Source organism: Anabrus simplex, chromosome 9, assembly GCF_040414725.1.
Source record: "Anabrus simplex isolate iqAnaSimp1 chromosome 9, ASM4041472v1, whole genome shotgun sequence".
Taxonomy (NCBI): Eukaryota; Metazoa; Arthropoda; class Insecta; order Orthoptera; family Tettigoniidae; genus Anabrus; species Anabrus simplex.
In genome coordinates, this window is record NC_090273.1 from 144224619 (window position 1) to 144239733 (window position 15115).

The 15115-nt window shown below is 38.1% G+C and overlaps 1 protein-coding gene across 1 annotated transcript in view; it reads right to left on the reverse strand.

The window, feature by feature from the left end:
* Window positions 1-15115, reverse strand: part of mv (lysosomal-trafficking regulator mauve) — a 546555-nt gene that overhangs the window by 13671 nt on the left and 517769 nt on the right. The window contains exon 43 of the mRNA XM_068229176.1: window positions 2638-2709. Coding sequence (XP_068085277.1) covers window positions 2638-2709 — 72 coding nt within the window. The remainder of the gene's footprint in view (window positions 1-2637; window positions 2710-15115) is intronic.

A 15115-nucleotide genomic window follows, 5' to 3' on the forward strand; every position in this document is an offset into this window, starting at 1 on the left:
CAGCATCAATGATGGCTGTATGTGTGGACAAGATCTGAAGATACTGGAAGGTATCAAACAGACTTAGTCATGATTATGCAGAGATTCAGGAACCAGGTGCTGGATTGCAAAACCTTCGCAGAAGCATATACATGGACTCTGACCACATAACTTGGTGGTCATGAAATGCCATCTGAAGTTGAAGAAATTGAAGAAAGGAAGGAATGCAACGAGATGGGATCTAGACAAGTTGAAAGAAAAGAGAGTGAAGTACTGTTTCAATGGACATGCAGCACAAAAACTAAACAAAAATGTTGAAGAAAACACAATAGATGAAGAGTGGACAGTCGTGAAGAATGAGATCAGTAGGGCAAGATCAAGTAAGAATCAGTAGATAACTCAGGAGATACTAAACTTGACTGATGAACAGTGAAAGAACAGAAATGCAAAATATGAGAAGGCCAGAAAAGAATGAAGTAGATAGAAAGCATAGAACAGATAAGGAAGAATGGCAGAAAGCAAAGTGCAAGGATGCTGAAGGTTGTATGGTTGTAGGAAAGTTAGATGCTGCATGTAGGAAAATCAAGGACATCTTTGGAGAAAGGAAATAAGGCAGACAGATGACAGGGATGAAAGGGAAAGAAGTAGGTGATAAGATTCTGGACCAAGAAGAGGCTGTTAATGCCTATGAAATAAGAGACCCAGTTTTGACAGAGCTTTGATAGACTTAAATAGGAGAGAGGCACCTGGGAAATGATGACATACCCTCAGAATTACTGACTGCCTTAGGAGAAACCAGCATTACATGTGATATATCTCATAATTAGACCGTATTGAAGATAATGTATTAAAGTTAAAAACTTTTTATTACCACCTATTCAATACAAAAATTTTATAAATAATTGAGTGCATTATTTTTGTATTGAATAGGTGGTAATAAAAAGTTTTTAACTTTAAGAAACCAGCATGGCGAGGTATGTACGATGTATGATGCAGGAGAAGTGCCATCTGATTTTAGACAGAATGGTGTCATACCTATTCCCAAGAAAACAAGTGCTGACAAGAGTGAAAAGTACTGCATCATGAGTTTAGTATCTCAAGCTTGCAAAATTTTAACATGTATTATTTACAGAACAATGGAAAGACAAATTGAAACTTTTTTCACAATTTGTTTTACATTGCACTGACAGAGACAGGTCTTATGGCAATGATGGGATGGGAAAGGGCAGAGAGAGGGAAGGAAGCCGCTGTGGCCTTAATTAAGGTACAGCTCCAGCATTTGACCGGTGTGAAAATGGGAAAAAACAGAAAATCATCTTCAGGACTGTCAACAGTGGGGTTCGAACCTGCTGTCTCCCGAATGCAAGCTCACAGCAGTGACCCTAACCACAGGGCCACTTTCTTGGGTTACAGGTTGAAGCCAAGTTGGGAGAAGATCAGTTTGGCTTCAGAAGAAATGCTGGAACATGTGAAGGAATCCTGACTTTATGTCTGATCTTAGATGATCAAATTTAAGGACAAACCCATGTACACTTAACCCTACATAAATTGGCTGTAGCAGAAGATCACTTTAAAGAAAATCCTCTGTAGTTTGAAATAGAATGAACATATTGTGCAGGTGGTAGGTTCAAAGTACGCTTTCTTTGGCCAGCGACTAGCCACCCTTTATGAATATCCTCATGTTTCAAGAATGCATAAAATTAAATATTTCTTTTTTTGGCCAATTTTTATGCGATTGAGTGTACATGACATTCGTTCTGATATTCTGACATTCTGATATCTTTCAGTGTCTCACGGAACCTTCCATGTATACAGATAACTTTTATGTTTCTTGAACCAAGTGTTTGCAAGGATTAGGTTATGACTGGAGCAAAATTCTATAAGTCTCATTTGTCTATCATTCCTTTCCTTCTTCAATTTTCCTCACCTCCTTCTCATACAATTGCATTACAATCTTGCTTCACAGTAAAGTTGTCTTCCCCTTTTTACATATTGCCTGACCTCTTCTATCTTTTTATACACTTCCTCGATTTCATCATCATCTGCACTGCTGATGGGCACAAACACCTGTATTATTATGGTAGGCAGAGGTTTGGTATCTACCATGACAATTATAATTCACTCACTATGCTGCCCATAGTTTAGCCATCTTTGTATTTTCTTACTCATGGTTAGCCCTATGTCTGCTTGACCCCCAGTTGATTTCATGTTAATAACCATGTAATTTCACAAGACAGATTGTGAATATGGAGAGGATCTAACAATGACTCTCATTGATGTAGAAAAGGCCTGTAGTAGTGTATTCTGAGTCATTGAATGAGGGTGGTGTGGAGAACTGCATTAACAACTCAACGATTATGATATCTTCTCAGAAGGTGGCAGGGAAAGTCATGTCAGGGCAATATGTGCGATGACGTAGGTGAGCATGAAGAGCTGGCCTGGCTCAATACAAGAGACTAGCAGGTTGAATCTGGAGGGATTAACTGGAAGAGTGGGAAGGGATGGAGCAAGGTGAGATGGATTGGAGACCTGCACCAGACCAGATCAAGGACTGCTGACAATTAAGTGTAACTGAGTTCTGTATGTACCTTATGAAAATCAATCATACAATTTAAAAAACAAAAGAATGATATATTATCAAGTTATACCCCTACGTACCTTATAATTGGACGGGTAAGAAAACTGGATGTTATTTCACGAACAAGAGTCAAGTCCCATGTGCTCCATAACCTGAAAGAAAGGAAAATGGGAATAAAGTAAACTAATAAAAAACAAAACCAAAGCTTATGTGCAACGGCCCAAAAGGGCTTTGGCCTACTAAACAACCCACTGCTCAGACAAAAGGCCTCTGCTGTTTTAATTGGCTTTCTAGACTGGGGGCCACTATCTCACCACCAATAGCTCCTCAACTGTAATCAAGCTGACTGATTGAACCTCAAACCAGCCCCCAAATACAGGTAAAAATCCGACCTCGCCGGGAATCGAACCTGGGGCAACCTGGTAAGAGGTAGGCATGCTACCCCTACACCATGTGGACAGAAAAAATAAACTAATATAGCCTATAAATATAAATTTGAAATAAAAGAATGACATTTTCTGTCTGACTGTTGCACAATTAAATCTGAGAATGAGGAGCATGGGGATCTTTATAGGTAACTTTTTTGCTACACGTTTTATGTCGCACCAACACAGAAGATCTTGTGGAGATGATGGAATCCGAAAGGGTTAGGACTGGAAAGACAATGACCAGGCCCTAATTAAGGTACAGTCCCCCAGTATTTGCCTGGTATGAAGATAGAAAACCATGGAAAAGCATCTTGAGGGCTGCCAACAATATGGTTTGAACCATCATCTCCCGAATGCAAGTTCACAGCTACATGACCCAAACTATGAGGCCAACCTGCTCAGTAATAGATAAGTTTGTCAAAGTATGGTGTGTGCTGGTGAGTACTACACCGAGTGTTCCTTAACAGAGGACACTCGCTTCAAGATCCCATCCAGTACTGAACCTCAACCCTTACCATCTGAACATCCCCTTCAAAGAGCATCTAATTTCCAGTCTATTTGACCTCAAATTCCTCTACCCAACACAACCTTATGAAACACGAATTCCATGCTTTGAAGGGACTACAAGATACAGTCGAACCTCCCTTCTGCGGACACCGTCGGTTCTGAGGAAAAATGTCCGTTACGAGAGGTGTCCGCTAAAATAAGTTTGTAAAAATAATCGAACATTTTATTAACGGCAAAGAACATCCACCTTAAATATAAGCATACATATCTTTATTTTTATTATTCTAAGTCATTTCCATGTTAGTATTTCATAGAGAGTTATTATAAGTGATTTTACATCATTTACAAACATTACAGCTTCGTGAAGTAATCGTGAAGCTTCGCCTGTGTAAATTTAGCACAGGTTTTCTTAATTGCGATATTCTCGAAAACAGAATAAAGTCTGTTAAATGGTTCCATAGTGTTCTCGCTGTACCTGTGTTACAGCGCGATACACAAATTCTTTATCTGTTTAAGCATATTTTGTCCATGCTTCATTGCCAGAACTTCTTGTTCTTCTTCTGCCTCACCGCCATCGTCACTTTTCGTTCCTGATTCGGGCTCCGTAAAACGATAAAAAGTTTTATTCAAAATGGTCCTTTTGTAAGACTAATGAAGACAACTGAACTGCTATGGTATTTCTGTCTCACTAATTAGCGCCTGTACTGTATTTTCCTTCTCAAGTTGACTACCTGAGCTCGACCTTATCAGCGACAATCCGAGTTATGAATAGAATGATGCAAGAAGGGACGAAAATCCCCAGGTAACTTGTGAGTCAACAATCTATGGCAGCATTTCTGGGCAATTAGAATTCTCGGAATAGGCCTATACACCACTAGGTAGAACTGCATTCTGATGTACACTCTCTCATCTCGCACTCGAAATAGTACAAACATTCAAAAGGGATTTCCTTATGACTGAAGAATGGTTTTAAAAGAAAGAATGGCATGTGGTCCGGCGTTATAAATTGTCCTGCAATGTGTAAAATGTCCGCTTAAGTCAAGTGGACGGGACAAATGGCGCTGTCCACTGTCTGGAGTTCAAGGTGTCCGCTTAAATGAGGCCAATTTAACACTTGTCTTATGTAAAATAAAATCGGTTCCGAGGAAAATTGTCCGTAAAGGGAGGTGTCCGCTGAATAAGGCTGTCCGTTATGGCAGGTTCGACTGTAACCCACATTTCACCATTCTTCCCGCTAGCAAAGATCCACCATAGTCGTCATGACCGCCAAGATTATGAGTGTGAGGCCCTACGACAACTCCCTGACATAACCACATGCAGTAGAACCTTGATGATCCGAAATCGGTTAATTCAAACTCCCGCCTAATTCGAAGAAGCTCTTGTTCCCGGAAACATGAGGTACGGTTTTGTATGTTATGTCAATTGTTTAATTCAAAATATAGATAATTCGTAATTCGAAGAACAATGTCGGTCCCATTTCCGAAATTCAGACTTTTAATTCAAAACTGCCTTTACATTAAAAAAAAAAAAGTATTTTACAGAGTAATTTAAATCCAAAATATATCCGCGTCATGATAGAACGTTGTCTTCCAGAACATACTGGAGTAGCTTCGGTGTGTGTACAGTGTGCTTCATATTTGCTAAGTTGGAGTAAAATTGTAATTCTTTTGTATCATGTAACAGGCAGTGTGTGGACAAGCAAAATCTGCAAACACTGGTGATGCTGACAGTTGGCAAAAAAGCGTGACCTCATATAATCAATTCGTACACCCCAAACAATATTGTCAATGCCAAAGGAACTGTACTTTTTTTTTTTTTTTTTAAACGCCAAGCCCAAACGGACTTAATTGTTTTAAAGGAGAGTAGTGCCAGCCGGGAAATCGTACAAGGGTGGGGGTCATTGTACTGTGGAAATAATTTCCCTCGCGGCCCAATTTTATATATTGTTTTTTAGCATCTCAACAACCATCATTAGATTGTTTTGCCTGTAATTTGAACATAATCGTTTGAATATTTTTAAAACATTTGTTTTTTTTGTATGATGCAACCTGTACACAATTGGAACATCCTATGAAGTTTTTTTAAATTAGTCTATTTTCATTATTTCAGAAGGCTACTGTCAAGTAAAAATCCAAAAATTTTAATGTGGACTGTATCCCGGATGCGAGCTCACAGCTGCGCGCCTTTAACCGCATGGCCAACTCGCCCGGTGTTGGTTTCTTTAGCATGGTTGTTGTTGAGTTTAGAGTTCATTAACGTATGCAGCTTTTTATCTAGGGTTTCTTTTTTCGATAATTCAATAGATAATCTATTGTCAACTTGGGCTTGAAATAGGTTCCAGTGAGCATTCAAAAGTAAACATGTAGTTTCTAGGTGAGTCTCGTATAATCTATGATTAAGAAAGGACTTTTTTTTGTACAAATATTTGATCTCGCCTCTCAGCCAAATCTTATTTGTTCTAGCTTGGGTTTTAGTAATTTGAAAATATCAATGATTTTTAGATTTGCTTTTAAGAAAGCTGTGTCAAATTGTGAGCGATACACTGTTTGAGAAATTAGATGTCTTTGCCTAATTTGGCTATCTTGAATTTAAGACCTAAATATAAATAGGCTTTCTGTTTTGCCTGGTTGGCTACGTAATCATAGCATATGAACTTCATGGTTCTGATCCGTACTGAATTGTAATCACAATATAATTATTAAATTAATGTCGTAATGGTCCACCTTTCAATACTATAATATGAAATATTCAAAATTACATTAACTAGGGACTAGTTTTTGCCAGGGCTGGCCATTTTCCGCCTTAATGTAAAACATCTAATAACTAAACAAATGTACATGCACACAACTGACATAAAACAAATGCAAAATATATACAAAGTGACATTAAAAACTGGGATGAAATTATGAGTAAATTTAAAATAACTAGGTTCTAAATTCTTGCATCTTGAGTATGCTCATCATCGAGAACTCTTTCATGTATTTTTTTTTTTTTTTTTTTTTTTGCTAGGGGCTTTACGTCGCACCGACACAGATAGGTCTTATGGCGACGATGGGATGGGAAAGACCTAGGAGAAGGAAGCGGCCGTGGCCTTAATTAAGGTACAGCCCCAGCATTTGCCTGGTGTGAAAATGGGAAACCACGGAAAACCATTTTCAGGGCTGCCGATAGTGGGATTCGAACCTACTATCTCCCGGATGCAAGCTCACAGCCGCGCGCCTCTATGCGCACGGCCAACTCGCCCGGTCTTTCATGTATTAATATTCACAGAACTGTTAGTTCTAACACTGCTTAATCATTACTAATTCAATTGTAAACAGGAACTGGTAAATTTGATCCCGTAGTCAATCACCAAAACTACTTGAGTGGTGTTAGCCGTATGCAAGACATTGGACGCCACTGTAAATAACCACCAGCTGACGCAGAACTGCTAAATGGAGTTTCAACATCAATCAACGTAATAAAATGAGATGCTCTCGTGGTGCTTGTTAAATCATGCTGAAATGTTGTTGGACATTGTCAGGATGGCACATATAGATGTGGTTAAAACAGATACATTGTGTCTGGTATAAAATTTGCAATTCATTTCGGTGCCCATGAAGTTACCTGAATAAATGAGATAAAATTAAATTAATGAATTGAAGGAAAGAGTGTGTTAGTTAGATGGCATAGGTTATGTGTGTGTGCTTCAAACTAACTGTTGTGAGATTCAAAGGAAAAGGAAGGGGTGGGCAGGAGGGAGAGGCGGGGCAACGGGAGAGGGTTGGGGCAAGGCGAGAGGTCGTGAAGGAAAGGGGGGGAGGGGAAGGGAGGAATTAAGGTGGGGCTGAAGTATGTGGGAAAAAGGACGGCTGCTGAGGAAAGGTGCTGTGAATATTATGAAAAACCGAATTATGACTTGTTGGTTTGACATTTCTGAAAATGGGTATTAGAAGGTCAAACAGGATATTTGGCTTTACTGAAATTTCAGTAAGATGATGATTTGGGTTGAAATATTGATCTAAATGTATGAAGCAGCTTTCGGTAATGTTAAGGAGGGGTCTTTTGTTGATGATTTTGAGAATTTCCATATCTTGTTTTATGTTAGTGAATTTGTGATTATAGTCGTGCATATGCTGACCTACAGCTGAAAATTTATTGTATTTCAGGGCACTGACACATTCTGAGTACCTTATATTAAAATTCCTCCCGGTCTGTCCGATGTAAGATGAATTACAACTGTTGCAAATGATCCTGTATACTCCCGATTTTGAATAACTATTAAACTTGTTTATGGATGTGGCATTATATAAGACTTGTGCGTTCGTATTGTTTGTTTTGAAAACTACCTTTACATCGTGCTTTTTAAAGATGTTGGTGACTTCGTAGATTTGTTCATTGAAGGTAAAGATAGAACGGGAGGAGTTGTTTTTCTCATCTTTTTTCAAAGTGGTAGAAGGGTGGTATTTATATTTACTGATTATTTTTTCTGTAAAGAAACTCTTGTATCTATTTGATTTAGCTACATTACGAATAGTGTTCAACTCATTTTTGAGGTCTCTTTTAGACATTGGAACACTGAAGGCTAGGTATACCATGCTGTTGTATGCTGCTCGTTTGCAAATTTGTGGGTATAAAGAATCTCGACGGATTGTAGTGACTGTTTGGGTGGGTTTGCTGAAAATCTTATATCTTAAGTAGCTTGGGTGCCTGATAATAGTTAGGTCTAAAAAAAATGTATTTTCCGTTCAATTTCAGATTCAAGTGGGAATTTTATGTGTGGGTCAATGTTATTTAGATTAATGAGGGTGGTAGCTGCGTTTGTAATGCTCTCATCCATAATTACTCTGGTGTCATCTACAAATCTTGAATTAGTAAAGATTAGTAGTGTTAGAACTAACAGTTCTGTGAATATTAATGCATGAAAGAGTTCTCAATAATGATATGCAAGAATTTAGAGCGTAGTTATTTTAAATTTACTCATAATTTCTTCCCAGTTTTTAATGTCAATTTGTATATATTTGTTTAATTTCTTTTATGTCAATTGTGTCCATGTACATTTGTTTAGTTATTAGATGTTTTACAATAAGGCTGAAGATGGCCAGCCTCGGCCGAAACTGGTTCCTAGTTAATTACGACATTAATTTAATAATTATATTGTGATTACAATTCAATACGGATCAGAACCATAAAGTTTATATCCTATGACTGAGTTTTGTTGTCTTTCTTCAAGCCTTTGTTTGAAAGGGGTGAGGATTAGAACTTCACTCTGGTCTCCACGCCTTTTCTCATGTTTAAATTTTCAATAGTCTTACTTGGAAGAGGACTAAGTTCCTGAAGTAGACTTGAAACTTGGAGATTTGTTTTGATTAAGCCCATCTGAATCGTCACTCCTAGAGGCCATGGAAGGACTGAAGGACTGAATGTTGTAGTATTTTGTTGTGCTTCAGATGACATCTGAATCGAAGGAAGCTGGCTACTGGAAGGAATTTTAACAGTTGTTGGTGGTGACAACTTTTTCAAGGACATGAAGAAATCTAAGTCGCTGAAGATGTTCTGGTTCAGGGGATAGATGCCACAACAGGGAAATGCTGACTGAACAAGCTTTATTTTGCACACCTTGGTAAATGCAGAGCCAACCAGCCCTGAAATATATTTCAGCGTAATTTTCAGATTGGGATACTTCCTCATCCACATGGAACAAGCCTTGTTGAAGGCATTCTTGAATGGCTTCATGATCACTTAGTCAAGAGGTTGAAACCTGTTAGTTGTGTGAGGTGGCAAACTCAGCATGTGGATGTTGTGGTATAGAGCAAACAGAATAACATCCAAATCTTTGTGGCTAGAATGGCCATCAACAATAAGTAACACTGAATTCTTTTCACTTGGGTTCACTCTTAAAACAAAACATTACATCCAATTTAGGAATCCATCTTTAGTTATCCACATGCTCGAATCGGCATCAAATACACTGCCCATAGGTGCATCCTTCGTCAGATCATTGTCTATTCTCACTCTGGGGAAATACAATGGAGGGACAAAATTGTCACCTGAGGCATTTATGGTGAGTAGAACAGTAATGTTTTCCCCCCTTTCCCCGGAAGTTAGCTTGCCAACTTGTTTCTTCCCTTTCACCGATAACACCTTCAACTGATTCTTGTGCACAACTGAAATGCCAGTCTCGTCAGTGTTGAAAATCCTCAAAGGATGAAATAAATATCGAAACATTAACTCAGTGAGCTTGTCAAAAAATGTATCCACTTGCTCCTTGATGAAGCCTTTCACTCGCTGTAGGTTGGTGGATTCAGCTGATCTCAAGCTCAGATCTGGATGCCTTTTCATAAATGAATAATAAAATAGTTTGCTCGCCATGCTCTTTGCTTTATTAAACTGATGTTTTAATTTCAACTTCTCTGCGTACTGAAAAACCAATTTCAAAAATTCATTCCTACTTAGTGGCATTAAAAGGCTGTCTAACACTTTCACATCGTTATATAAAGTTTTGTCTTCCACTTAAGAAAACGTAATATGTACCCATATCAGGTTTCATTTCTACCCCCATGCTTTTAGGGATGCTAACCTGCTCACGTGCTTCCCTAATGCTCAATTTATCCCATCTTACTTCCTTAACAGCTAATTTCACGTTCTCCTCCGTCCAATTTCCTCTTTTCTTTCCCATATTTATCTGCAACAAAGGAAAGTATTTTAAGAATCGGCAATGAACCTACAAATATCTTTATCTGATACCCGGTGCTGCAAGCTTGTCCGATACTGAGTTCCTTACACGAAAAACTGAAAAAAATCACCATACATAACACGTGTAAAGGAAAGCAGTGCCATCCTCCATACTCTTACATTAACATATGGTAACTAATAAATAATGCTGGAAATTATATTTCACTCACCAGTATTGTAGTAACAGGTTCACAAGATTATCCTAGAGCAGGCAGAAGTAGGTCAAACACAGGAAATTTTCTAACACATGTTCACTTCTCGGTTCACGTTAATACAATGGTCCCTCTCAAGCCTCCCTAGAAGAAACCTGTTACTACCTGTACAAAAGTTGCTGCAACATTGTACTGGAAACCCCAAACTGATACTGTCCGATACTGAGTGCCATCCGATACTGGGGTACCTTTCCCTAACGCTCAACAACATTTAAAAATAATGACTGATGTAGTTTGAGATAATATACCTTATTCCTATTGAAAATGAAAGTTGATGGAAATGGCCATTGAAAATAGTCAGGAAAATTTAACAACAATTTTGATATCTTTAATGGTTTTCCAGGAATTTATATTATAAAAAAATTTAAAACTGGTCTTAGTGTGAATCCGAGGCACTGTGTTTCTCTTCATCAAAACTTCAGTTAGTGCCACCTTAACAGGAGAACACTTCAGTCAATGTGTTAATAACACACTGTTCACTGAAACACACAGTGAGTAGAAAGCTTCTAATACAAACCCCCAAATAAGCTACTCGATCCAATCACACATGGGTGTGGTTTGCTAAGGGATCACATCTGCCAGCAAGTTCCATTTGTTTATTTAATTAATTAATATATTTATTGCAGCCAAATAGCCATACAGAAAGAGAGAAAAATAATACATTTATATACACTGTACTCGCATGCTTGCGCCTTGGATTGCATATTCTTTAATTGTTTTTGTTCTTACGATGCAGAGTTCTACGTGGTAACATTCACACATGTATTCACATAGTTTGCACTTACATGTCTCTGTCGGTTCATGGTATGAGGTGTTGGTACAAATTAGATGGTGGAAACCATGTACTGCCAGTCTTGTGAATACGTGCCCCATCTCGAAGTTGGATGTTGTCCATGTCCAGTCTATCATGGCCCCAGTTCCAAAGAATTCTGAAGGAATGTCTTCTATTTTTTTGCTGAGTGTTGCTACGAGATTTTCTGATGCTCTGGTGTTGGGTAGAGTCAGGTGTGTTCTGAAGTCTTCAATGAGGAAGGATTCTCGCGCTAGGAGGTAGACGAGTCTTGATCTTGTAGTATTGGATACACCGATCGCTCTTTTTATGTATAGAGCTTTTACTCTTTCTAGAGAGGATAGGTTGTTTTCTGTGAGGTACAGCCATATGATTTCTATCCCATATGTTAGTATAGGCACGATTTTTGATCTAAATAGTGCCATCGCCATCTCTAGGCTGAGTGATCTGATGTAGCTGATTTCGTGCATCGCCCGTACCGCCTGTATTGCTTTCTCTGTTACATGCTTTGTAAAGCATTTGGCACTTGTTTGCAGAGTAATGCCAAGGTACTTGAAGTCGTTTACTATGGCTACTTTCTGCCTCTTTATGAAGATTTCTGCCATTGCTGGGATCTTTCCACCTTGCCTAAATACCATCATTTTTGTTTTTGATGTATTAATTTCAAACTTATGTTCGTAGCACCATTCCTCCATATCTTTTATCACTTTTTGTAGTTTTGTGATGTCTCTTGATCCGATCACTATATCATCGGCATAGGCGTATGATACTACATCTTCCTTATGAATTATTCTCATTATTTCTTCTGCTGCCAGGATGAAAAGTAATGGGCTAATTGGGTCACCCTGAAATACCCCGTTTGTTTGAAGTATCGGTTCTGAGAGAGATATATAGTCAGAGATTCTTATTTTGTTCCATTGTAGTATCATTTTTATGGTTTTAGTCCACAGATTGTTTCTGTTGAGGGCTTCTTCCAGCTTCTGGGTCACAAGTTCTCAATTTATGAGGTCGAATGCTTTTGTGAAGTCTATATACACTACGTAAAACTTTTCTCTTTTTTCAAGGACTTCCCATATGTTATTGAGTAGTAATTGTATGGCGTTAATAGCTGATCTTCCTTTCCTGAATCCGAATTGATTTTCTGGTAGATACTCATCTATTTCTTCTCTGACTCTCGCCACGATTGTTTTTGTGAATATCTTGAACAGTATGTTCACCAGAACCACACTTATTAGGTCTTAACAAATTTCACCAATTTCACCCAGATTAAAATATATGTTCCTAAATACTGTACCTATACGTAATTTAAGAGAGTAACTAACTGCATGTCTTTAGATACCAGATTTCTCCTTATACTAGACTTCCCACATGAAGACTGCAGATCTGTTGAGAGTATTGAAGCAGGGAAATTGGAATGAGCTGGCTGGGGACTCAGAACGAATGGATGTTGAACAAGTGGGATTGATGAAGAGAGAGCCTATTTAAAGACGACAGTGCATGCACTGTCCTTATCCTTTTGTGTTTACATATTTGTCCTTTTCTCCTCTTCCAATGTTGACCTATTACTGTGAAATCTCATTAGTGCGTTCCTCATTAACGCGTTTTCCTGCTTAGCGCGTCGTAAATTCAAAGTCCCGATTCTCATTGCATTAAATCAATATAAAAATACCTCGCTTATCACACCACGAATTTTCGCTATTACTGCTTCGTATGATCACTTTTTCCTAGCCCTGAAAATGTTATTTGTCATCACTTGTGAAAGAAACGTGATTTTCAACTTGGATAAGAGCCGTCGCCACAGTTGTGTGATTATGGAAAAAGGCCTTTCATTCCTGAACTTCACAGGATAAGTTGCACCTTTGAGGAGCAAGCCATTAGCCTCAGGAATGTTCAGTTTTGCTTGCCGGTTAGTAGCAAGATTGCTGAATAACACAGTCATACCTGCCAAGTTTACAAAAACAAAAATCTGGAGACTTTGATATGAAAATCAGGAAAAATCAGGAGAAATCAGGAGATACAATATTGGGTAAAACTGCTTATTCTACGTCTAGCACAGTACAGTACTATGATATATTTATAACACTTATTGTCTCAAAGCCCGACTGTTGCTATACGAGGCTACAAGGCTAAAAATTACACATCTCTATTCCCTCACAGGAAGTATGTGAATGAGATGATCGGTCTCAGATAATATTTCAAAAAATAGCATGAATTCATGCTCCACACGTGTGAATCAGTCGTGCACTTAGATGCCATTACTTAGCAAATGCATAGATTGATCAAGCTTCCGTGCGATTATGCAAAGCGCAATGCTATCTGTATCAAATAACTAGCTGATGTACCCGTGCTTTGCTACGGAATTCTCGGAAAGCCTGTCCTTACAGTTTTCCCAACTGAAGTGTCAACATAGGTCATTACAATGACGTCAGTACGAATGTTACGATTAAAAGCAATGCTGTCATATGGAATATTCGAAAAAATGAAAAACAGCACATTTTCTTACTTTTAACGAAAATAATACGGTGTCGATCTAACAGTTCAAAGTTCCCGAGCTAGAATGACCAGGACGCAAACAGCCGCGAACACTCCTGTGTAATTATTCCGTTTAGATGTGCACACTGCTCATTCCAATTTAGTGTAAGAGAAGGCCATGGCCTTAACTACGCCAATAAAGACATTTATCTATCTATCTATCTATCTATCTATCTACCCACCCCAGAGTAGGGATTGAATAGCTGGAATACTATGATGATCCAGTGTGTTACGTACCAGTAGTATCAGAAAATTTATGAACCAGAGGAATAGCATGCTAAAGAAGAGTGAGATCTAACTTCCCTGTTACTTCCCGCCAATATTCAGGCAGGCTGTTATACTCAATACCGGTACGCAGCAGTAATCCCATCTATCAGAGATAAATGGCAGAAGAATACACAAAGCACATCACAACAAACAATGACCAATGCAATGTTATTGTTGATCAATTTGATGAGCTTTCTATACTGCAGGACTTCACATTTAGTTTTCTTCCGACTAGAGCATCTAATGTAAAGTGAGTCGTCCTTTCTTTCATGACTCCCTCTTGTGTTATTATTCAGGCGATCGTTCCTACATGACTTTTTTTTCTCATTCTTATGATCATCCTCACAATTTAATTTAATTTTAGTCAGTACATACAGTAAAAATGAATAAGACATAAATAATCAGAAATTGTATTCTCTGTAACTTTTGTTATGTCAATAAGATAGGTAATTAAAAATTAAATTTCTGGCACCTTCCCCTAAACTACCATTTCGAACAGGGTGAATAAAATTATGTATAGCATAGACTGTAGTTTCTTATTCCCCGACTTAACATACCAATTTTCATTAAATTCTGTTCTCCCATTTTCTCATACCCTGGCGCTTATACGGACTTAACAACAATAATCCAAATTCATTAATATCTCTTATCATAGCCGGTACGGTAAAAATGTATAAGACATAAACGATATGAAATTTAATAATATATAATTTTAGTTATGTAGTATTTATCAACAGGGCCAATAAAAACATAAATATTTGAGAATTACATTTAGGCCTTCCCCTAAACTACCATTTCACTCAGCGTGAATAAAATTATTTATGGCCTAGATTGCAGTGGCTTATTCCCCGACTTTATATACCGATTTTCATTCAATTCTCTTCGGCCGTTTTCTCGTGATGGGTGTACAGACAGACAGACAGACAGACAGACAGACAGACAGACAGACAGACAGACAGACAGACAGACAGACAGACAGACAGACATTACGGAAAATTAAAACTTGCATTTGCCCTTGTCGCTATGGTCACGGCCGGTACGGAAATATAATTTTTTTAAAAATTCTGAGCAATGTGCAGACAAAACTCTTATTCATTTTACATACATA